This window comes from Pelobates fuscus, chromosome 12 (assembly GCF_036172605.1).
Source record: "Pelobates fuscus isolate aPelFus1 chromosome 12, aPelFus1.pri, whole genome shotgun sequence".
In the NCBI taxonomy this organism is placed as follows: domain Eukaryota; kingdom Metazoa; phylum Chordata; class Amphibia; order Anura; family Pelobatidae; genus Pelobates; species Pelobates fuscus.
The window spans coordinates 34,017,584-34,040,918 of NC_086328.1; the positions used below are offsets into that span (position 1 = coordinate 34,017,584).

At 39.2% G+C, this 23,335-nt stretch overlaps 1 protein-coding gene across 2 annotated transcripts in view; it reads right to left on the reverse strand.

Annotated features, from left to right (window-relative positions):
• Positions 1–23,335, reverse strand: part of CMIP (c-Maf inducing protein) — a 156,872-nt gene that overhangs the window by 86,475 nt on the left and 47,062 nt on the right. For both annotated transcript variants that reach the window (XM_063438670.1, XM_063438669.1), the window contains exon 2: positions 6,498–6,623. In XM_063438670.1, the coding sequence (XP_063294740.1) occupies positions 6,498–6,623 (126 nt within the window). The remainder of the gene's footprint in view (positions 1–6,497; positions 6,624–23,335) is intronic.

The window sequence follows — 23,335 nt, forward strand, 5'->3', positions numbered from 1 at the left end:
CAGGCAGAGAAGGGGTTACATTAGGGTGGGGGGGCATTGTTTGGGCTCTGTGCCCTACCTTCATTAGACATCCCTGGTGGTCCAGTGTCTCCCTAGTGGTCCGGTGGGTTACCTCTCCGGTCTGAGCTCCGCCGGGTGCTGAGCTGCAGGCCGTGTAATAAAAGTCTCGCGAGCTCCCTGAGTGTTGCCATGGTAACGCTCTGGGAGCTCGCGAGACTTCTATCACACGGTCTGCAGCTCTGCACCCGGCGGAGCTGCAGACCGGAGCTGCTGGGCAGACTGATTGGAGGCAGCCCGGCGGCATACAGGGCAAGCCGCCGGGCTCCCTCCTGGTGTCAGTCTGCCTGACTAGCCGGCGGCCCTGGATGTGTGGGTCAGCGCGACCCACTGGGAATCGCCCTGCGACCCACCAGTGGGTCGCGACCCACACTTTGGGAACCGCTGAATTAAACTGCTCATAGATTTTTCTCCCCGCACCTTGATTCCTTTCCTGCAACTGTCATAAAAAATAAATACAAAACACTAAGCCCTCAGTGAATACAATTCTAGCAACCTAATTTACTACCCTACTCCTACCATTCATGTCACTGTACCCCACTCACTCTAGCATGTAAGCTTATCTGAGTAGGGGTCTTAACCTCTCTGTTCCTGTACGTCTTATTACAAATACGTGTGTTAGTCCACCCATTGTACAGACATTGTTCAGCGCTGCAGAATTTGTTGGTGCTTTTTAATAATAATCTACTTAGAATATCTGAAACAACCCTAAAATATCGGGCACGTGCACATGACATTAGAAATTATAAATGTACGTTTGCACAGTCCTTGGCCGGATAAGCTGTGCTCCAAACCAAAGAAGAATTAAAGATGGCTGCCTTCACAGAGAAAGGTAAGCCTGGAGACTCCCAAAAAATTGGTATTTACATAAATGTATATATTACAACATTGTTTAAAGTGAGGCTATAACACGTGTAATCTTTTATTTTAAACAAATCATAAAATAGAGTGATGATCGTTTATCCTTAAGAACTAAATATAGTAATATTAGGTCCATACCATTCAATTTATTATTTAGGTGCTAGGAACAGCATCCTTAAAACGTATCCACGGGATGGGGGACATATTCAAGAACAACTGACATATCTGTTAACCCCCTGCTCTTACTGCAGGAATATTTCACCATTTTAACCCCGTGTTGAGTGAAAACTACCAGTATACTGATAACATTTGTGAATATGTATTTTTCCTGCGGAAAGAAAAAAAAAAGGATTCTTCACTTAGCAGTAAATCCAAAGATGTGAGCATCATTAATATTTTTCTACAACAATCATGGGAAATGCGGTTTAATAAAATGTGCCATGACAACGGGCTAAGCACCATGGGAAATTGACTTTATAAAACACCTGGGTTGCCAAGGATAGCCATTGCTGCATTGGGTTTCTAAGGACTATTACAATGGTGATCTGCAACCCTTATCAGTGGTGACTAAATCCCGGGCATCACATAGACTCCAAAAATGAGCATAATATGCCTTTTTAATTATACAAATTCTGAAATCTTTATTCACAAACATGATCGATATGTGCTCCCCTGCAATCATGCTCAGTCAGCCAATGGCTAGGACCTACAGAAGGAGCTTACTGTTTACAGTTTGAGAAGAAAGATTCTTCTTAACCCCTTAAGGACCAACCTTCTAGAATAAAAGGGAATCATGACATGTCACACATGTCATGTGTCCTTAAGGGGTTAAAGGGACACTATAGTCACCTGAACAACTTTAGCTTAATAAAGCAGTTTTGGTGTATAGAACATGCCCCTGCAGCCTCACTGCTCAATCCTCTGCCATTTAGGAGTTAAATCCCTTTGTTTATGAACCCTAGTCACACCTCCCTGCATGTGACTTGCACAGCCTTCCATAAACACTTCCTGTAAAGAGAGCCCTATTTAGGCTTTCTTTATTGCAAATTCTGTTTAATTAAGATTTTCTTATCCCCTGCTATGTTAATAGCTTGCTAGACCCTGCAAGAGACTCCTGTATGTGATTAAAGTTCAATTTAGAGATTGAGATACAATTATTTAAGGTAAATTACATCTGTTTGAAAGTGAAACCAGTTTTTTTTTTTCATGCAGGCTCTGTCAATCATAGCCAGTGGAGGTGTGGCTAGCGCTGCATAAACAGAAACAAAGTGATTTAACTCCTAAATGACAGTGAATTGAGCAGTGAAATTGCAGGGGAATGATCTATACACTAAACTGCTTTATTTAGCTAAAGTCATTTAGGTGACTATAGTGTTCCTTTAATAGACACTTTTTTTGTTCCTTAAAAAGAAGCCTCTTTAAGAAAAACACAATTATTCTAGGATTCTAGGACTTCACTGACTCTTGAGCAAATAAAGTTTTTGGAAGTATAAATTACAGATATGATAGATCTAGATCACACGGTAGATTTGCTTTTAAAAAAAAATGAATATGTGCATTTTGGCACACACATGACACAGAATTTCTGAATGAATATACGTGGGGTTACGTCTGCCTTTTACGAAATGTCATAACATTTATATAGAAAACACATTGCAGATACTGGAAATGGCAATGAATAATGCACAGAAAATATTCTTATGGAGTGAAAAAATGGAAACTTTGATTTTATTAACAGTGAGTTATGGTGCAATGAGTCAGTGATGTAAAGCTGATAAAGACCAACAATATCACAGGGATTTATATAGACTTGACTTAGACAGAGGGGCTGGACTTAGGATATTGGAGAATCCTTCAGTGATGTGAAGTGGTTATGGTGCCTGGATCAGCATGTGCAGCGTTTTACTATGAAATGTTGCACATACCACGTTTAACCGCTTCGCGGACGGAGAGATCTAACTCCATCCGTGGCAGCATCACTGGGGTGTCATCTGCAGCCCGGAACAAGAGTTCGGGGTTGACCAATGTTAGTTTTGTGCAAATTTCACTGCACTGCAGAATGTGTGCCATTGGCTGAGTGTGGTCAGCTGATGCTCTCAGCCAATGAATGGCTACAGCTGTTGGCATCTGGCATCTGCAGCTCTGCAGGATCCAAAAACATGTCACAAGACCACCAAGGAATCCTGGAGCCCAGCAGGGACTAAGGTAAGCAGGCAAACTGTTGCTAAACAGGCCAAAGTGTTTATGATGAATGGAGTAATCCATTAACAACAACAAAAGGGTTGTTGTAACTACTGGCTTCAAGGACAACAAGTTGTAGCAGACATTGGTTATGGCACTTAGTGTGACACTAAACTTATAGCAGACATGATAGATCTGATCTGATCTGTGGAACTCTGAACTATCTATCCTGTTAAACCTTGCTTTAAGGGACACTCCAGGCACCCAGACCACTTCTGCCCATTGAAGTGGTCTGGGTGCCAACTCCCACTAACCTTAACCCTACACGTGTATTTTATAAACTGCAATAATTACCTTGCAGTGTTAAAAGCCCTCCTCTAGTGGCTGTCTTTTAGACAGCCACTCTTTTAGACAGCCACTAGAGGGACTTCCGGGATTTTAAAACCCGAAAAGTGTTTTAAATGACGCTGGACGTCCTCACGCTATGCATGAGTTCTTCCAGAGTCGCCGGAACCACCCAGGAAAGCATTGAATAATGTTTTCCTATGGGGAGGTCTAATACGCGCATGCGCATTATGTCTCCCCCGCCGGCTAACGTCAGCGAGGGAGGAGCATGGGCGAAGCCTGACCCAGCGCCGAGGGACATCAGCACTAGATTCAGGTAAGTCACTGAAGCGGTTTTAACCTCTCCAGCAACATGGGATGGGGGGGTGGGAGAGGGGCACTGCAGGATTCTGCAGTGCCAGGAAAACTGATATGTTTTCCTGGCACTGTAGAGTCCCTTTAAGAGAGGCTCATTCGGACAATAACTGTATCCACTTGCTGTTAGAGGGCATTCTCTTTACATTCCTCAGTCTCACTGATCTCTCTCATTGCTTTTTTTTCTTTTTTTTCTTTACTAAAATATGAGTTAGGAAATTAAAATATAACTGAACATCATTAAAAGGCCACGCTCAACGTCCAGTGTGGACAAAACTTACACAATTCAATATTGCCAAGATTAGAGTGGTGCTTTAAAGCCGAAGAGACCCTTCTCCTGAATTGTGTGACATTAAACTGTAGGACAGCACCAGGACTTGCAAGATTTATAGGTTCTGATGCATAGAGTGGCCCTTTATATAACTGCTAAAATAAAACATCACAACCTAAAATTTACTACAAGAAAAAAAATATATTAAAAAAAAACTTTTATTTTAAAAATGATAAAACCAAAAGATATCTCATGGATCCTCATGAAGTTACAAATTTTCAAATAGTATTATCATTTTTTTCTCTACCCTAGTATTTTAATCCTCTCTTTATTTATACGATGCTATGGTAAAAAATGATAAAATTAACACTGCTTAACTTGCCAAAACAAATTTTACAAAATGCAGGGGTAACAAAACACACATAATAATTGAAATGTCTATTAGTCGATCCTGATAGAGTACAGAAATCTGTTAATCACTGATTGCACTTGCCTGAAGAACAGTACCAGCAGAACTCTTGTATCTTTTGAGATCTGATAACTTAACTAACGGAAAATGGCCTTTAACTATGTTTCTCGGGTTTCCAAACATTGTTACCATCAAGATGCAATGTAATAACACGGGTTTTGCCCAAAGAAAAGATAATGTAACAAAATATCCCATTTCCAATGCAGAATGAAAACCTAAAAAGACGAACACGTTTTATCCACAGGGATATGAAATGGTTACTATAGCTTAGCAACAGGCAAATGCAGCAACCATTCAAAAACTGATAAATAAATACATAAAAACCCTGCCTTTTTAAATAGAGTAAGAAGTATTCTGTGGCAAAATTGTGGTCAATGAAACTACCTGGAAAAATGGAAATATTTTAATAATAAGGACCACCAAAACTTATTATTAGAGATTGTTTATGTTTTCAAAAGGAAACCGAAAAAACATCTGATATAACAAAATTTAAAGGAACACTCTGAATTATTAATTCACAATTTTGTAGCTATACCCTCAATGAAAATGTGCGTGCATTTATTTCTGCATTTTTTTGATTAGGGGTACGTCTAAAAACAGCCAGCAAAAGCTGCAGATCTCGTCTGCAGCCCCTCCCTACTTTCCCCAGACGAGTCTTTCACATTACTAAAGTAATGATTTCAAGGTAAATTCAAAGTAAATTTTAAATTTAAGGCCAGAGTAGCTAATGGGAAGCAAAGCTGGATTTGTCCAACTTAAATTTGAAGTTTACTTTGAATTCACCTTGAATTTTCACTTTAGCGAAGAACCCTGTCAATGTCTCATTGAGAAACCTCTGTGTGCTGAAATCACAAGCGTGTGCATGCGCTCTAGACGTTAATACTTTAATACCGTTTATTGAGTAGTGGTAAAGAAGGCGAGCTAGCACACCACTGACTGACTGACAGCAAGTGAGGTATTTCTACCCCCAAATATAAGCGTGACAATTTCTGATACTTTCTTGAGGAGGGGCCAAAGGAAGCGGACGCACAAATGCACCAATCCTTTCCTCAAAGGTTCTATATCACCAGCCCGGGCTGAGGGCATCAAAAGACGCTTTAAGCCAATCAGTAGCTCCCCATTCACAAAACAGCCTGAAAAATGCTGGATGGATGCTCATTGATCTCCTAGACATAATTTACTTAACACCCCACAATGTCTAGTGTCTCGGCACATCAGCTATTTTGGGACCATCCACACACTACTTGTGGATGGGTAGATGCACTTAATCTCCTAGAAGTTCAGCACCAAAGATATTCTGACAAAAGCAATATATATAGCTTAATAGGGGGGGGAGTGGGGGGGGGATAAAAGAGTAAACAAATTTGGCATGACCATAAAACCACTGGATGCAATGCTTACTTGGCCCCAGGTTAGTAAAAGTGGGACATCAGGCAACAAAAGTAAGAATTGCTGGAAATTCAAGATAAATTCAAAGTGAATTTCCAAATTTAGACGAAAATAGTCAAACTTTAGTTCAGCTATTTTGGCCTCTGAAATTGCCTTTAGAATATATTATGAATAACCGTGCCCGAATTTCAATAAATCTGAGATTTTCTAGATTATGAATGTATTTGCACACGTTCCTCACCACCTCTTTCACATTACATATTAACGTAGCATGATGTTTGTTTTGTATAACCACTGACGTGCAGCAGTATATGTTGGTACTCTCTTAATAATTAGATACACAGACAGACAGACATTACAGCTTGTCTGCGATCAGCATCTAATTATTCTATACTGGTGTCACATTAAAACTCTGTCCAATCACTGCAGAGAAACCAACGGTATCCGACGCAGCAGAAGTTGGTGGATTTGGCAACAAACATGCAACACAGATGTAGTTGCTCCTCTGACAAAGAGGAGGTATAACTATAGATATGATGCGCTGGAAGGCAAAGTAAATGTTTATTGTACCTGCAGTAGGACGGTACCCCCGGGAATCGTTAGCTGTAAACAATACTTTGGGGCATTTTCCCAGGAGAGCAGCTGCACATCCTCAATGGCGCTGTACGAAATGCAGTTTTCCATGTACCCTGTAGGCTGGTGGAAAAAAAAAAAGAGAGAGAGAGAAACAATGAGTTATTCGGGGCTGTAAGAGCAGCTCGTGTTTATACACGTTCTATTATTACATTTTATATCTGAGGTTTTAATTGCAGGACACTTTAGTAGTTGTTGATATAAACCCACAATTTCCTTCCCAATTTTGTTATTGAACGTTTTAAATTCTAAACTCTATTGTAGCGATCATGCACGCTAATCTGGAAAGTCAAACTAAGGTTACCAATGATGTTTTGACTACAATTCCTATAATCCAATACCAGGCTACAGCTGCCAACAAATTATTGGTGTTATACTCCAGGCAGGGCTACCCTATAAACTCTGTTTTAGTGGACACAGATCACCTCTACATGCTAATGAGCCGAACACACGCAGCCTTGCATCATGTATAATTAATGGCTGCTTATATTATTTCATGGACTTTAATTCTGCGCTATATTTCAAAGTATAGGGCAACTGGCACACAAAAGCAATTTATTTATTTTAGCAACTTTTAATCCAAAACCAAATGGGCAGCCACAGTTTGGCTTCAATCAGTTGTGTGTTGAGTGCTGTTGTGTCTATTACACACTGTTTGGGGTTTGAGTGATGTCCTCTCCACAGCCGTAAAAAGAGGCTGAGAAAAATCACCTGAATCTGAGTGAAAGAGATCATTCTCAGAGAATCATCAGTGCAAGTGTGCCCACAATTTATCTTGTCACCCACAAAACAGCTGGAGTAAAACTACACAGTCATGGGATAAATTAATCTTGATAGTGCCAGGCTAATTAGCTGTATTAGAGGCATGGTAAACACTAGAAGTGGCACTTAGTAGATCTATTAGTGTCAGTCATTAGAACCATAAACCAAATTGCATGTAGCGTAGTGAAAAGTCACCTGTCTCCCGCAGTCCTGTACTGCAGGTAAATCGTGTGTTCTAAACGAGACAAGTAATGTACCTACAACAATGTTACTGTGAATACACTGAACCCTGCCGCAACTGTTTCAAAGAGTAACACAGTTATAAATTGAAGTTTGTATTGTTGGAATTCAAGATACATAAAAAATGTCAGGCCAAAATAACTGAACTGTATACTCATTGGACTAGGGAATGTTTTTCGAGCACAGCTGTTGTGATCTAAATGTTCATTTTCTCATTATATTCACACCTTATCTGTTAATATTGTGTTCAGCTTGGCTACTTTGGCCTAGAATTTGACATTTACTTCAATATCCCGACAATTCACATTTTAGTGAAAGACCCTGTGTGAGTGTCCCTTTAACGACCACTTGGTGGTCTAAAAACTAAACAGCCCAACTGTAGTGAACTGGAAACTAAAATTAAAAACCAAAGCAAAATAACTGAGCCGCTACTGTAATGGAGTTAATTTCTCAAAATTAAAATTTTTACCTAAAACCTCAAAATTAAAATTTCAATTCACTAAAATTTACTATTTAGCAAATAATCTCCACTTATACATTCTATGAACCACATAACACATCTCGAGACTTCGATTATTCGTTATTCAGTAAAGTGAGGGCGCGTGGATTTCAAATTTAAGGCCAACGTAGTTAAAATGGAAGCACAGCTGATTTAGAGAACTTGTCTCTCTAGTGTGCCTATTTTTGACATTCAATTTGAAATCCACTTTAGTGGATAACGCTGATACAGTATTGCCACGCACCGAAAGGAGAACAACATGGCCGTTTGAAACCATCTGGCAGAGTAACCAGCTGTAGCTACAGGTATTGGTTCTTAAAACCAGTTTTCTTCTTGGTCAAGAACACTTGAGACCTGCTGGTTGCCATGGTGAATACACTAAGTAATGTGACTCACTGAGTGCATTCACTTCAAGCTTGTGTACACTTGAGCTATGCATGAGTGTTCAAAGGCAGCTGTGCCATGCGAACGAACTGTATCAGAGTTCACAGCAGCTATACCAAGACTGCTATGTTCTTAGGTTACAAGGCCTGTAACTTAATATATACTTACGCACAGACCTCTGTCCATTATAATCAACAGCTTGGCGTACACACACATGGGCTTTAGAACTCAACCGAGTCAAAGTCAAAGCAGGCTGTTTATTATAATTTACATGACAGATGTTCGCAAGGATTGACTCTCTCACTGAATTATGCTGCTCGCATTATTAAACTCAGGGCGCTCCTGAACACCTCAAGACGGCACCGCAGGGTAAACATATAAAATAGGCCAATCAAGATTTATTAAAATGTATCTAGGATCCAACATTTAAAAAAAAATGTTTTTTATAGAGACAGTAACAATATTATTTGGTACACAGATCTAGTATCAACATGTGCATATACATCCCAGTATATATGGGACATGCATCGCATCATTACAAAAATAAGGGCAAATTGCATTCAATAGGCCTATCTTTGAACTTTACGGGCTTGTCAGGTCTAAGCCTTCCGGTACAATCAATGCCTGTTTTAATTGTTAATGCAACTACATTTTTACATTTAAGATAACACAATCTATCTGTTTAGAACCCTGACAGCCTCCAAGATCAGAAACCTATTTAATATGCTCCCTTTAAGAGTGGCCTAATGTATCCAGGAATTCTCAATCAGAACTCAATGGGAGAAAAGGAGAGGATCATCTCACTTTCCTATTGGTTAAATACATCTCTGCCAAACACACACTAAGCACATTTGATTTAGTTCATTATATTGTCCAGCTTTACACCAACAACACATGCTTAAAATAGTGTTTGATGTAACCAGTCAAACTGTCAAGGGACTCCGTGATGAGTAGATACAACAACTATTTATCACATATAAACCACAATCACCAAACATCTTTTAAACCGATCATGATTTAAATTACAATTTGTGGACGTGAATATTTGCTTTGATAATGTGCAAATAAACAACCTTGCATCCTTTTATTCTATATGTAAGCAAAGTTTACCTCATGGAATTTTAGATACAATTTTGCCTTTAAAATGTAAGTGCCAATTTTCTAAAAATTACATCATTTAATAAAATTTTCTCTTAAATTGATGCAAACGTAAATTAAGAAGAGAAATGTAAACACTCTGGATTATTCACGAAGGTGAGAATTCAAAGTGAATGTGATTGAAAGGCCAATGTGCCCAAAATGGAGTCAGCGATACTTACAGTTTGGGTACTTTGGCCCTAAACTCCCAATTCCCTTTTAATTCACTCTGAATTCTAGTTGTAATGAATAGCTCTGATTGTCTCATTTCGACTTTTATCAGTGTGTTTGCTCTACGCTGACTGCCAGGTGCAAAGGACAGAGCTTATAGTAATGATTGACTGGGATCTAAGATGGAGACGCCCAGTGGCAGGATAAAGAGGTGTGGATTTTTTACGTTTCATGTTATTTTTTATACTTCACAAACACAAACTTGTTTAATATATACGTAAGCATAATATTACTAAAAATCTGGGAAGTGACAGTACCCCTTTAAAACTTTATTGAAAACTGCAATCGAAATGAAATCTTAATACATTATTAATGTCGTTAAGAAAAAGGTAAAAAAAAAAGGCAGAGGTTGCTGTTTCTCCCCCTACTCCTCCTACTGACGACAACGGATGAATTATGATATAAAAAGCAACTTCTCATACAATGCGCCTAAGCAAAGTGAACGTACAGAGATCAGATGTCCACCGTTTCACATCAACTCACATTTTGGCGTTAGGCTCGTTACCCATTTCACATGTTTATATTATACACAAAAGCGTAAAAACTATAAACAAAACGAAAATTCTTGCATTTGCTACAAATCCCCAAAACAGCATCTACAGTAAACTCTGCTCAAACCAGGAAGTGGCTCGGCCAATGGGCATGCTCCTTCACCTTGGTTATGGCACTGTTGAGCTTAACCCTTAAGAAAATGAATGATTACAAAATAATAACAAACAAACAAACACTTGCATAACTGTAACTTAACCAATACATTGCACCTAAAATGTGTGGGTGCCAAGTTAATAGGAACCTGGACAACAGAGAGTTAAAAGACGACCAGCGACGTTTTGCAAAGCTCTTTTTTTTAACACATTTTGTGACCCTGATCATGGAGGGTAATGCTGCCAATTCATTGTTATGCAATCAGTCGTCATGTGAATTTACAGAGTTGTCTATTACAATGGTGTTTTGCACAGCTTGGCCAAAACCCCATCGGCCCTCACTCATTTGGATACACATGTCCACGTATGTCGAAATGTCAGTCATAAGACTTAGACATATGTTCCGTGAAGTTTTAAACCCTGCAATTGTGTTTAAAAAAAAAAAAAAAAAGAAATTCCTTTTTTGTCAAAATGGGGCAACTAGGACAGATGTACAGATGGCTGGGAGAAACACAACTGGGTAACCGTGATTCTTACACATGTCCCTACTGGTACCTATCTCTCTGAGTAACTTATATAGATCTCCCCAGATATACCCCTTCCTCATAAATGGGAGGCTAGCTCCTAAACTCTCCAAATATTTGTCAAGCCGTGACCTGTATGACATAATTCTATTTCTGAAAATAAAAAGGAAATAAAATATGCATGGAGAGCAGTCCCCTAGTTTAGAGTCAGGCATTTAAATAGTGTTTCTGCTCCAATTATACAAGTGACGATTTCTATTGAAAACATCCCATTTATAAACTGATGTAAAAAATCACAGACTTTAATTTCGCCATTCCCATTTTGTAGTTTAGTGTATAACCTTGTTGGTGAATTACTGAATAAGGCCCATGTACGTTTCTTTACTGGCTACTGGAATAAGCATAAAATAGTCATTTAAAGCCGATCATAAACTAACGGGGAAAAAAGGAGACGGCCTACAAAGCTCGCACTTATGCTCCATGACTTATAAGATAGCACTTTTTACCTACTTTAGAATTAGACACATTTTTTTATTCACTAAACAGGCAATTCTGGATAACTGTCAAAGGTTTTTTGGGTTTGTTTTTTTACAATTTTTTTAAGTAAGCAAAATTATATATATATATATATATATATATATATATATATTGTATTTAGCAGGTCTGTGAGGGTTCCATTCTTGCACTCTGTAAAAATGTAAAACATCTTTCTATAACTCCAATAAAACAGAAATGTCCTGACTCCCCAACACGAATGACCATTTGACATGATGCGATTTCTTAACAGGAAGTTCTTAATGAGAACATCTGTGCAGGCCGTTCCCCATTATTAGTGCTATACCAATAAAGCACTCAGCAGCTGGGGAGGATGACTGGTTTCAGAAATGGAAACTGTCAAAGTATACAGTGAGGAAGATGTAAATGAAGGAACATGCAATGGGACGACTCACAGATTTGCCTTGTTGTGTCTACCGTGCTATTATTGTGATGTGAACTTCAAATGGTGTGGTAGATCTAAACGGATCTGTGACTGTCCCCTGTGTAGAGCATCATGGGAGTTGTAGTTTGCAACAGCTGGAGGACATACAATTTTGGTCTCTCATTGGCTATAACTAAATTTGTGGATGTGGAGATCACGTACGGAATTGGGGCTTGTAGGAAAATCCGCAAGCAATGGGATTTGTTCTCCCCAATTAACTTGTCGAATTTAGATCCTCCACGTACACACATAGCTTCTCGTATATTATATGACATAGGGCCAATACTAGCTTTAAATGCTTTTGATTACGGCCTATTTAAATGTTGGGCACAGTGTTATCAGCAGAGGTTTTCCAGGGGAAGGCAAAACCCATTGCACCATGTGTCACGTGCGCTATTTCTATCAAAGGAAAGGCACATTTTAGGGTGGTACAACCATATGCTACAGATGCCAATGGTTGGACAATATTGTAGAAAACTTTAAGAACTGAAAAAAAATTATAACACATAAACTCCATATTTTATTAAAGAGTTTGGTATTGTCCAATGAAAAAAAATATATATATACATATAATACATATAAAGAATACATCCTATATATATAAAATCACTTTCCCATAATCTATAGGTGATCATGAAGATCACTGTTATCTAGTGATTTCGTATTTTATATTACGAATCATTGAAATCAGGTTTTACTTGGTTATTTTTACCAATATAATTTGTATTGAATTTCTTGAACATTGTATTGAACATTACACTATAACAAAAAATAAAAGAAAAATGATGTAAAATACAAAATTAAACATGGAACAAGATGATACCCCATTCGTGGCAAAGTTTGGAGTCTTACTCATGGGAATAATATAATAGTATCAGTATTTATAAAGCACCAACACATTCAGCAGCGCTGTACAATAGCAGGACTAAAAGAAAAGTATTTGCAAGAAGACGAGTTGGACACACAGGAACTGAGGAATTGAGAGGTTATAGAGGGCCCTGCTCAAACAAGCTCACATTCTATGTACATATGACTAACGAGGAGTATAATTTCTGTCTTGGCCAAAAATGGAAACAAGAGCATGCATCACTTTGAGACAACTGTGTCATTCAAAAGCTTTAGCTTTGAATGAGACAGTTGCTTCACTCTTCAGGCTGAACAAAAAGCAGGTAACGTGATTTCGACATCAACTGAAGAGAATTAATAGGGATGGACCCTATTCACTAATAGTTCACATCAGAACAACCGAGTTGCATGTTTTACACCAAATTAATAATAAGATAGAGAATCCTCGATAATTTTCATTTAGCGAATACGCCCTTGGAGGTGTATTTCGAAACATTCCACGTATGTAAAAGCCAGCATTGTGAACAGCCATAGGTTGTTAATAAGAATGTGTCTGTTGTCAAACTACAAGTCGATGTTCTGCTGCCAATCTTTTGCTGAACAAAGACCTGCTAAGAGCTATGGAAGTTATTGTTTAAACAAGATCTGGACCTCTGCCTCTTGGCTACCCCTGCTGCAAATACAGATTTGCATTCGAGATATGGCAACGTGCAACGCACACAAAGTGCACACCAACATTAACCCTCCGAGTGCCACTGCCAAGCTCAGCATCACCTGTGTGACTGTAAACCATGGGTAGGTGGCACACACCCATATGAAATAACATTACTCAGCCCACCTATGCTTTGGAAATGAGAGGTGGCTAATAATAGGCATGAAGAGAACACTGTTCGCGCCTACGCTGTCCCATGCCCAGAGGCTCCTGGGTAAGAATGTCACCTATGTTATATTTAGTACTCTCATTAAGAAACTATGGGATGGGCAGGATTGGCTGAAAGGTTTTAGACGCTTACTTGCTGAAGGAGAGCTCACTGCAGGAGAATCAAATCCCAAGTCATTTCTAATGCACTGCTTTTCTTTTTAACATTTTGAGATTGATGTAACGTATTTGAAAAGTTTTTAATGCAGTATCTCTATGATGTACATGAAAATAGATACTGGGGTGTATTCACTAAATACTGATTTGTAGTAACCTTGGGGGATTTCTTTCTAATCAGCTATTTTGACTTTAAGCTTTGTGATTCTGTTTTTCTTCACTTCAATTCAATGTCTAATGAATAAACCCTTTTTTGTCTGTTTTTGAAAGTTCCACCAATTCCCCAAACTTACACAAGTGAGGATCATGGGCTAAGTAACTAGTGAACCGAAAAGGGGAATTAACTCTGAAATAAGACCGTTCCTCTTTAACCCTTTAAAGGAACACTAAATCATTAGGAATACAAACCTGAATTCGTAACACTTGGGCTTACATTTTCTAGTCTTATGCCAACACTATATTGTCTGTGTAACTATCTAATTTAGTGCCCTCCCCCCTCCCATTTGCCATAAAAGTGTTAAAAATAAGAGGCATGATTTTAACCCCAAAGTTGCTTCCAGAGGTGATGACCACTCCCCCCGAGACAGCATCCGGCTTCAAAATTTTCAGATTCAGGAAGTGTGGAGTGCCGCTGAGCAGTGGTGCCGCTGATTGGCTAAGAGAGGTCAGCTGACTTCCCATTCACTATACTGGCTTGCAAAGAAACTTACCTTTCTCAAGTCAGTTTAGTGAATGGGGAGTGACTGATCTCAGCCAATCAGCGCCGCCCCTGTCCAGCCGCACTCGGCACCTGAATCTGAAAAATTCTGCAGCCAAATGCCGCCTGGGGGGAGTGGACATCACTGTTGGAGGCAACTTTGGGGTTAAACCGTTCAAGAACGTTATAACCCCTTGTGATAAGAGTGCCTGCAGGGGCCTCCTGCCACCATAACAACATAATTTAGATGAAGTTGTTTTGGTGCTTGGAGTGTCCCTTTAATTGGCATTGAAATCATATGGATTTCATAGAATGACAAAAAAAAAAAAAAGTACAATTATGAGAAACGTGTGTGCGTATTTTCCCAAAAACTCATGTCATAGTGAAAGACACTAAAGGGACATAAATTGCATCAATAGGAATAATGTTGCAAATAACACTTCCCCTGCTTTGTCTTGACCTATCAGTTTCCTCATCTAATCTATATGATTGCAAGATGTCAAATGACATGACCCTCCTCAAGTACAGCCATGGTGTTTTAGGACTGCAGGAAGTGAGACACGCAGACAAAGTCTGTCTTATTTAAGGTCCGGGAATAGTTTAGCCTTTAAACTTTAAAATTTTGCAATTTCTCCTGCTCAAGACTGTGATTTACGTCCAACAGTAGCTGCTGGTGCACAATATAAAAACGAACACTCGCACTTTCCAGAACAAGTGTGGACACCGAGAGACGCACAGATGCGTACAATACATTTCCTTCCAGATGCACACAATACATTTTCTATTGCATATTTCTTTTTTTGTTTGTGTGACGTAGGTGAAGTTTTGTAATTCTGCACATTATTAGCGCATAGCATTCTTCAAAAAGAAACAAAATACTCTTGGATTACCCCTTCGGTAACAGGGGGGTGTATAGCACAATATTTTGTCAGATGGCATATGGCGAAACAATTAAGAGATCCTACTGCGTCTACTTTGTATTTTGTCCCTGGAGTGTTACGTTAAATAATATAAATATTATCACTGTGGTCAAAGATTGTTAAATATTTAACACTCGAGGAAGAGTGATACAGTCTTATTTGTTTGTAGTGGAATTCAAGATTTAACTTGGGAGGGAAGGTTATGTTGCTAGATGAAAGGTTTTGTAAAATTTAAAATATGCTAGGCAGTGTGGGCTATAATGTCCGACAAAATGAGCCTTTGGTTGGATATATGTGAAGAAGATCATCACCAGGCTAACATGAATGCATTTATATATATATATATTTAAAACACACATGCCAACTGTCCCGAATCTGATGGGTAAGTCACAATGTACGTGTACTGTCCTGTTGTCCTGCTATTGGTCTCTTCAAAAGTACACAGAGAGGCAACAACCTTCCCTCTAGGTAAGTTTAGAGTCAATTTATATATTCTGCAGGCACGTTCGCCAGCAAAGGCATAGCTTAAAAGATATACTAAAATGGCACACTACAGTCACCAGAACAACTACAGCTTAATGTAGTCATTCTGGTGAGTATAGTCAGTCCCTGCAGACTTTTTAATGTAAACACTGCCTATTCAGAGAAAAGTTAGTGTTTACGCTGGTGCCTAATAACACATATAAGTGCAGCTACACAGACGGCCACTAGAGGTGATTCCTGGGTCAGTGTTGCATAATGTGCAGCACTGATGTTCAGCGTCTCCACGCAGATACTCAACGTTCCCCATAGAGATGCATTGATTTAATGCATCTCTATGAGGCGATGCCAATTGGCGCTTTGCAGTGTTTTGTCATGCATGCGCAATAGACTTCCATGCTCTTTAATTGGAAGCATTGTATTGGCTGAGATTGTCAAGGTTGATGGTGGGGCTAGCCACGAGGAGACCCATGCGTGCCGGAATAAAGGTGAGTAAAATCATGTTTGTATTCCTGTCACTATAGTGTTCCTTTAAGGGAACATCCTCCACACTCAAGAAAGATGTGCAGCCTCCCTGTTCCCGAATGCCAGGCATGGCATTCCAAAATTCTTAGTGTAGGCTCGTGGGAGGGTAGGGTGACTGCATGTGCAGCTGCCTACAGAAAATATAGTGATAAGAGTGCATGGTGGTAAAAAAAAATCCAAGGAGGCAAAACTTCAAAAAAAGAAATAGTAAAATGACTTTTCTAAAGAACGCGTCTGTTGACGATGGTTGACACAAAGTATGAAGAAAATAATATTGTCTATAAAGTGACACCAACACATTTGCATTAGCGGATGCACAAACAATTTCAAACACTCACTATAAAAATAAAGTATAACCAAGAGGCCAAAAATAGTCCATGTTTTACTTTCAACAAGTTATAACTCCCAATCTTGCGTTGCCATGTACCAACAAAATCTGCACACGTGAAGCACTTGTGTACTAACCTGAAAGGTCAAATCAGAACATTTTGTGGATTTCTTTTCAAACCCATCTGGCTCCTTATCTCTAAGTATTGACTAATTTAAGCTGCTACAGAACGTCTTAGAATGAAGCAGTGCAGTAAATGACAACTTTCAAAGCATTTTGTAGCTTTTATTTTGTTTTTTACTTATGTGCCATAAATCACTTAAGGTACCAAACAATGACAGTGTTTTTGGCGTGATAAACCATCAGAAGATGTTATACAAGAGGCCACATATAAGCTCATGCTATATTCCACTGGCACCAACAGAGTTAAAGGGACACTATAGGCACCCAGACTACTTCAGTTTACCAAAGTGGTCTGGGTTCAGTGCTCCTGTCACCATTAGTCTTGCAATGCGAAACATTGCAGTTTTCGATAAACTGCAATGTTTACACTGCAGTACTAAGATTGCCTCTAGTGGTTGTTTAGGATAGGAAAGCATTGAAGGTACAGCGTTGTTTTACTGAGTCAACTTCTCTGAAACTCCAGGAAGCGCCTCTAGTGGCTACAACTTCTCTGAAACTCCAGGAAGCGCCTCTAGTGGCTACTCCAGGAAGCGCTCTCGTGGCTACAACTTCTCTAAAACTCCAGGAAGCGCCTCTAGTGGCTACAACTTCTCTAAAACTCCAGGAAGCGCCTCTAGTGGCTACAACTTCTCTAAAACTCCAGGAAGCGCCTCTAGTGGCTACAACTTCTCTGAAACTCCAGGAAGCGCCTCTAGTGGCTACTCCAGGAAGCACCTCTAGTGGCTACAATTTCTCTAAAACTCCAGGAAGCGCCTCTAGTGGCTACAACTTCAAGTTTTAGAGAAGTTGACTCAGTAAAACAACGCTGTACCTTCAATGCTTTCCTATCAGGAAGGCCAAATGCGCATGCTGTGCGCGGTCGCCATGCATGCACTTTAGGTCCCTCCCCCCATTGCCTAACGTTAGAGAAAGCTGAGCACAACCAGAATCTGGAATTGGTTAAGTGAATAAAGGTTTTTTTTAACACTTTATGTTGCTGGGGGGGAGCCGCGGGGACAGAGGGACACGTTAGTGTTAGGAACACATCTTTGTATTCCTAACACTAAAGTGTTCCTTTAAAACGTTCCCAAACTGCCACCATATTCTAAATAAAGTGACATGATCATATAGCTTCCCAGCTCTCATTTGGCAACAGATCTATAGCAGGGTTATTTAATGTGAGAATTCAAAGTAAAGTTCGCCTTTAAGGCTGGCGTAGCCAAACTGACCACATAGCTGACTTAGAGAATTGTTACATTTTGGCTATTTTGACCTTAATTGGAAATTTACTTCGAATTCTTACTATGGTAAATAACCCTGCAGGAGACATCAACTGCAGGGGGTTCGAATGCAAACTATGGGCATTCCAGAAATAAAAATGTAAGAACAGAACTATAAAGAGCCTGTTAAAGTTTTGCACTGTGTCTGAGAATTGTAGTCCTTTTGTTCCATGTGACGTGCAGTAGATTCTACCGGTGAAGTGATACATTGCATTGCACCATCAAATCTTTCATGAAAGTTATGGAGACAAAACTTCACAACAATATTGATCGGATTTCTCAGTTTCAACGTTGCGTTTCATTTGACTGAATTGCACTAACATCTTTTGAGAATTTTTTTTCTAGTATTTTATTGTTATGTTTATTGGATCAAAAGTTACAAATGTGTATGAAACGTGTGTGTGGAGACGGGGGAAAGGAGGGAGAGAAGGTTGGTTTTGTTTTTATTTTTGCTAAAGGCTTTGCCCCAGTTTATCTACTTCTCTAAAGTCATCTCGTCCTCATTAACAATACTCGTTATCATCAAATGCAACAGCCATCCCCAAGTACAAACAGTCATAACATCTTGGAGTAATCTTAGCATTATCGTTTTCTAAACAAACTATGGTGATCTGCAGCTAGCTTCATGCTAAATAATCTCTTCTCCTCTAGACATGACCGCACTGCTTCTCTGCCGTATAAAAAGACATTTATTTGGTACATTTCTGTATATTAGAAGTAGTTTTTTATTTCCATTTTTCAATTGTGTGTTAATTAAGTAAATGAAGCAAAGGTAGGTAGCATTGTGGTACACGAAGGTACCCATGAAAATAAGATCCATAGAGATAAAAAGTAAGACACAGAGGTCTCCAATGCCATGTCGATACAATAAACTGTTCGGAGCGATAAGAGTGGGTACCCTTTGGGGGGTCATGTCCCATCTACTTCAAGTCCAAAGAAGCATCAATCAAAGACCATGCTTGGAATGTATAATTAGCAAAGTGAAGTATGCAGTTCGTCCTCCCAGCCTTAAAAATAGCTGGGTGAAGAAGAAAAACTTTGATTTTATAGGTCATCACAGGTTGTGATGCTTCATCAACTGCATCAGATTCCGTGGGTAAATAAACCTGTCTCTTCCGCGCTCGTTCACCAGCGGGAGATCATGGTAGGGGAAGAGAGAAGGGGAGAAAAAAGTAGTAGACCTTTTTTGGAATGGATTTTACCTTGGAGTGGTATTGGGGGGGGGGGGTTCACTCCAATTAATACCCCTCAATCATAATGGAATACTCAAATGTAAAAAGCTCACCACCACCATAAAAAATAAATAAATTTAAAAAAAAATAACATCTGGAAAGCAATTTCTTTATTTTTTTTATTTCAGTACCTGTATATATACATACTACAACAATTACATAGACAAAAACCAATAAACAAAAGACAAAAGACAAAACAAAACATAAAATCATATCACAACACTAACCAACATTATTTAGTGGTGTATAAACTTAATAACCCAATCTCTATTATATTCATAAGCCATATTTGCATACAAATAAATATATAAAAAATAAAGACTGAATGCTGTCATGTTTTACATTTTTTACGCTTATCTAATACACTGCTACTCTAATATATACTTTTATAAATTGCATAAACCAATATATAAAGCTTATTTGAGAGCATAAGACCTTTTTTATAACGCCACTAACTAATACATTATTTTATTTTAATTAATTTAATTTAATTTCTCTACCACCTTCTTAACCATAACCTAACTCCTATATATACATATTCCTAACATTAAACCATTTTTGCCAAATTTTTTAAAATTTTCCTTCCCCTCCTGCCAAACGACTAGCCATTCTTTTATAGCAACTTGAAGAGTCTAAGCGTACCATAACCTCTTTGAACAAAGGTGGCTGAATTTGTTTCCACCTATAAGCTATAGCTATTTTAGTTGCTAATAAACAGTGTATCATTATTGTTAATACTTCCTCCTTAGGTGTTGTCTGAAACATGTGAAACAGATAGCTTTCTGGTTGCCACTTAATATCTACCTTTAATCCCATTTGAAAAAAAAAATGGAAAGCAATTTCTAATCTCAACATGATGATCGGCCCAAGATATTAAACCCATACCTAAAATGTGGAATGAGAACGATATTTACTATGAGCATGAGGCCACGGGTATATTATCCAGGATAAGATGTTGTGTGTGTCAGGTCGGTTATTTCTCATTGTAAGATCAGGGTCATCAGATATCAAAGCACTTCACTACAATGTTAATTGACACCCCAGTTGGTTTCACAATCTTGGCTCCATCAGAAAGCAGAGTGCTTTAATAAGGTGTTCCAGATGTAGATACGTACAGAGGTAACCCAAATCGTCAGAAACAGAAAACATAAATCCGAAAATACATCAATCCCTAATGAAAGATAAGCAGAGGGCCAAATAAACAAAAAAAAATCTCATATGCATGCAGATTTTCCCCGTAAAACTCTTAAAGGGACACTATAGTCAACAAAACAACCTTCGCTTTATGAAGCAGTTTTTAAAGGGACACTGTAGGCACCCAGACCACTTCTGCTCATTGGAGTGGTCTGGGTGCCAACTCCCACTACCCTTAACCCTGCAAGTGTAATTATTGCAGTTTTTCATAAACTGCAATAATTACATTGCAGGGTTAACTCCACCTCTAGTGGCTGTCTACTAGACAGCCACTAGAGGTCACTTCCTAGTTTCTAGCACAGGTTTCCTGTGCTAGAGCGTCGCTGGACGTCCTCACGCTGTGTGAGGACCTCCAGCGTCGCTCTATTCCCCATAGGAAAGCATTGAAATGATTTTTCAATGCTTTCCTATGGGGAGACGTAATGCGCATGCGCTGCATTTCCGCGCATGCGCATTAGGTCTCCTCGGCCGGTGGGCGAGATTAGTCTCGCCCACCGGGCGACGTAATCACCAGGAGGAGCGTCGCGGAGGCGGAGACAGCGGCGAGGGACATCGCCGCTGTCCCAGGTAAGTGACTGAAGGGGTTTTCACCCCTTCAGTAACCAGGGATTGGGGGGTGGGAGGGAGAGGGACCCTCCAGTGCCAGAAAAACGGATCGTTTTTCTGGCACTGGAGTTTCCCTTTAAATATAGATCATGCCTCTGAAGTTTCCCTGCTCAAATCACTGCCATTTAAGAGTTAAATCACTTTTGTTTCTGTTTAATGCCGCCCTAGCCACACCTCCCCTGGCTGTGACTGACACAGCCTGCATGAAAAATATGGTTATATTTTTCATCAGAGATAACTTACTTTAAAAGTTTTTTTTTAATCACCTGCTCTGTAAGTTGGACTTATATTGAAATTAAACATAGGAGTCCCCTGAAGGGTCCAGCAAGCTATTAACAGAGCAAGAGATAATAAATTCTAAAAATAAACACAATTTGCAATAAAGGAAGTGTAGCCATTAGATGACTCTTTACAGGAAGTGTTTAGGAAGGCTGTGTCACATGCAGGGAGGTGCGACTGCGGCTGTATAAACACAGTGATTTAACTCCTAAATGGGAGTGAATTGAGCAGTGAGACTGCAGGGGCATGATTTATACACCAAAACTACTTCACTAAGCTAAAGCTGTTTTGGGGACTATAGTGTCCCTTTAAGTACACAGTTTCTTTGAGTATTCTTAAATTTCTGATGTAATCAACATGAGTGCGAGGGCAAGTGGACACAGTTTGGACCAAACTGTGACCAAATGTTTTAAGTGAAGGTTTTAAAGCCTTACAAATGATAAAAGTACTTCCAATAAAGACTTTATGCCTTGCGAATCATTACAAATTCGTATAAGGTTCCCAAAAATATCTATATAGCTGTTACAGTGGATGAGTTGAAGCACAAGACTTAAAAAATATTTTCAAACGACTCAGATGTAGGATCATTGACAGGTATTTAAAAGGAAACAGTTGGCTGTTCCGCAATTCTACCAGCATCTGTCAGCCTTCTTATATTGCAAATACCCATATACATACTAAAATACACCCATTACATTATATTATGATATTTTTTTGTGAAGGACATAATTTAGAAATCCACTTCCTTTTATGTCAAACTCTGAATCAACAAAGAGTACAACACCAAAGCAGATTAACACACCACTTCCTTCATTTCACGTCTTTCTTAATCAGCTCTTCGTGTAAACAACAGCAGTAAAATATCAGACAATGGAACAGGATGGAGCGACAATAACCAGTTGCCACACTGCCAGCACTACGTAAAATCTGGAAGTGGACATGTTTAGGGGGAGTTGGCATCAGTGGTGGTCAACAGCAAAATAGCTGATTAGGACAATTTGTTGCCAGTATTTAGAAAAAAAAAAATAATAATAATTAAAAAAGGTTTTAAAAAGCTGCTCAATGCAGATTTATAGTAGAATCTCTTGATGTTCTATGCCATGCAGGAATCTTATGTTAGAGGCGGTATAGCAGCTCTGCCCATTCCCTGTAAGTTCTTGTCTAAAATTGGCTTTTCTGGAATCTCTTCTGGATAAAACATATACGTCTGGAAGCTACTGTTCAAGCTGCTCCAAGTATGTTTTTTGCATTCTAATCCTTATTTTGTGATGGACTAAGAAAGATTATGGATTATAGCTATTTTATACTTCTTCACTCCATGCAGCCAAAAGGTCTAAGCCAGGTGTAGGCAACCTTCGGCACTACATCAAAGCATCAGGGGAGATGTAGTCCAAAACATCTGCAGTGCTGAAGGTTGCCTACACCTGTCCTAAAGTTTTGGCCATCTCATGTTCCTCTCAAGTTGTACAATGTCATTGCCTTGGCTTCAGTCATTGTTCAAAGAGGGTTGATGACCGAGATGTCAGGATTCTATATTGGACAAAAAAGGTCAAAGCATCTTGAGTGACAAAGATTGTCTACTCCTGGTCTAAGTTCTGAGTTATGACCGTCGATGCAAGGCTTAGCTTATTGGCTAAAAATCTGATGCTGCATCACTGCATCACCACTGCAAGACTTAGCTCTGGAGATCTCACAGAAGCTCCTTACAGGAGCTTCCAACTCTCCTGAAGACCACGAAGAGGTGGAAAGGGACACCCAGCGTATGAAAGCATCCAAAAAATGGTTTGTCT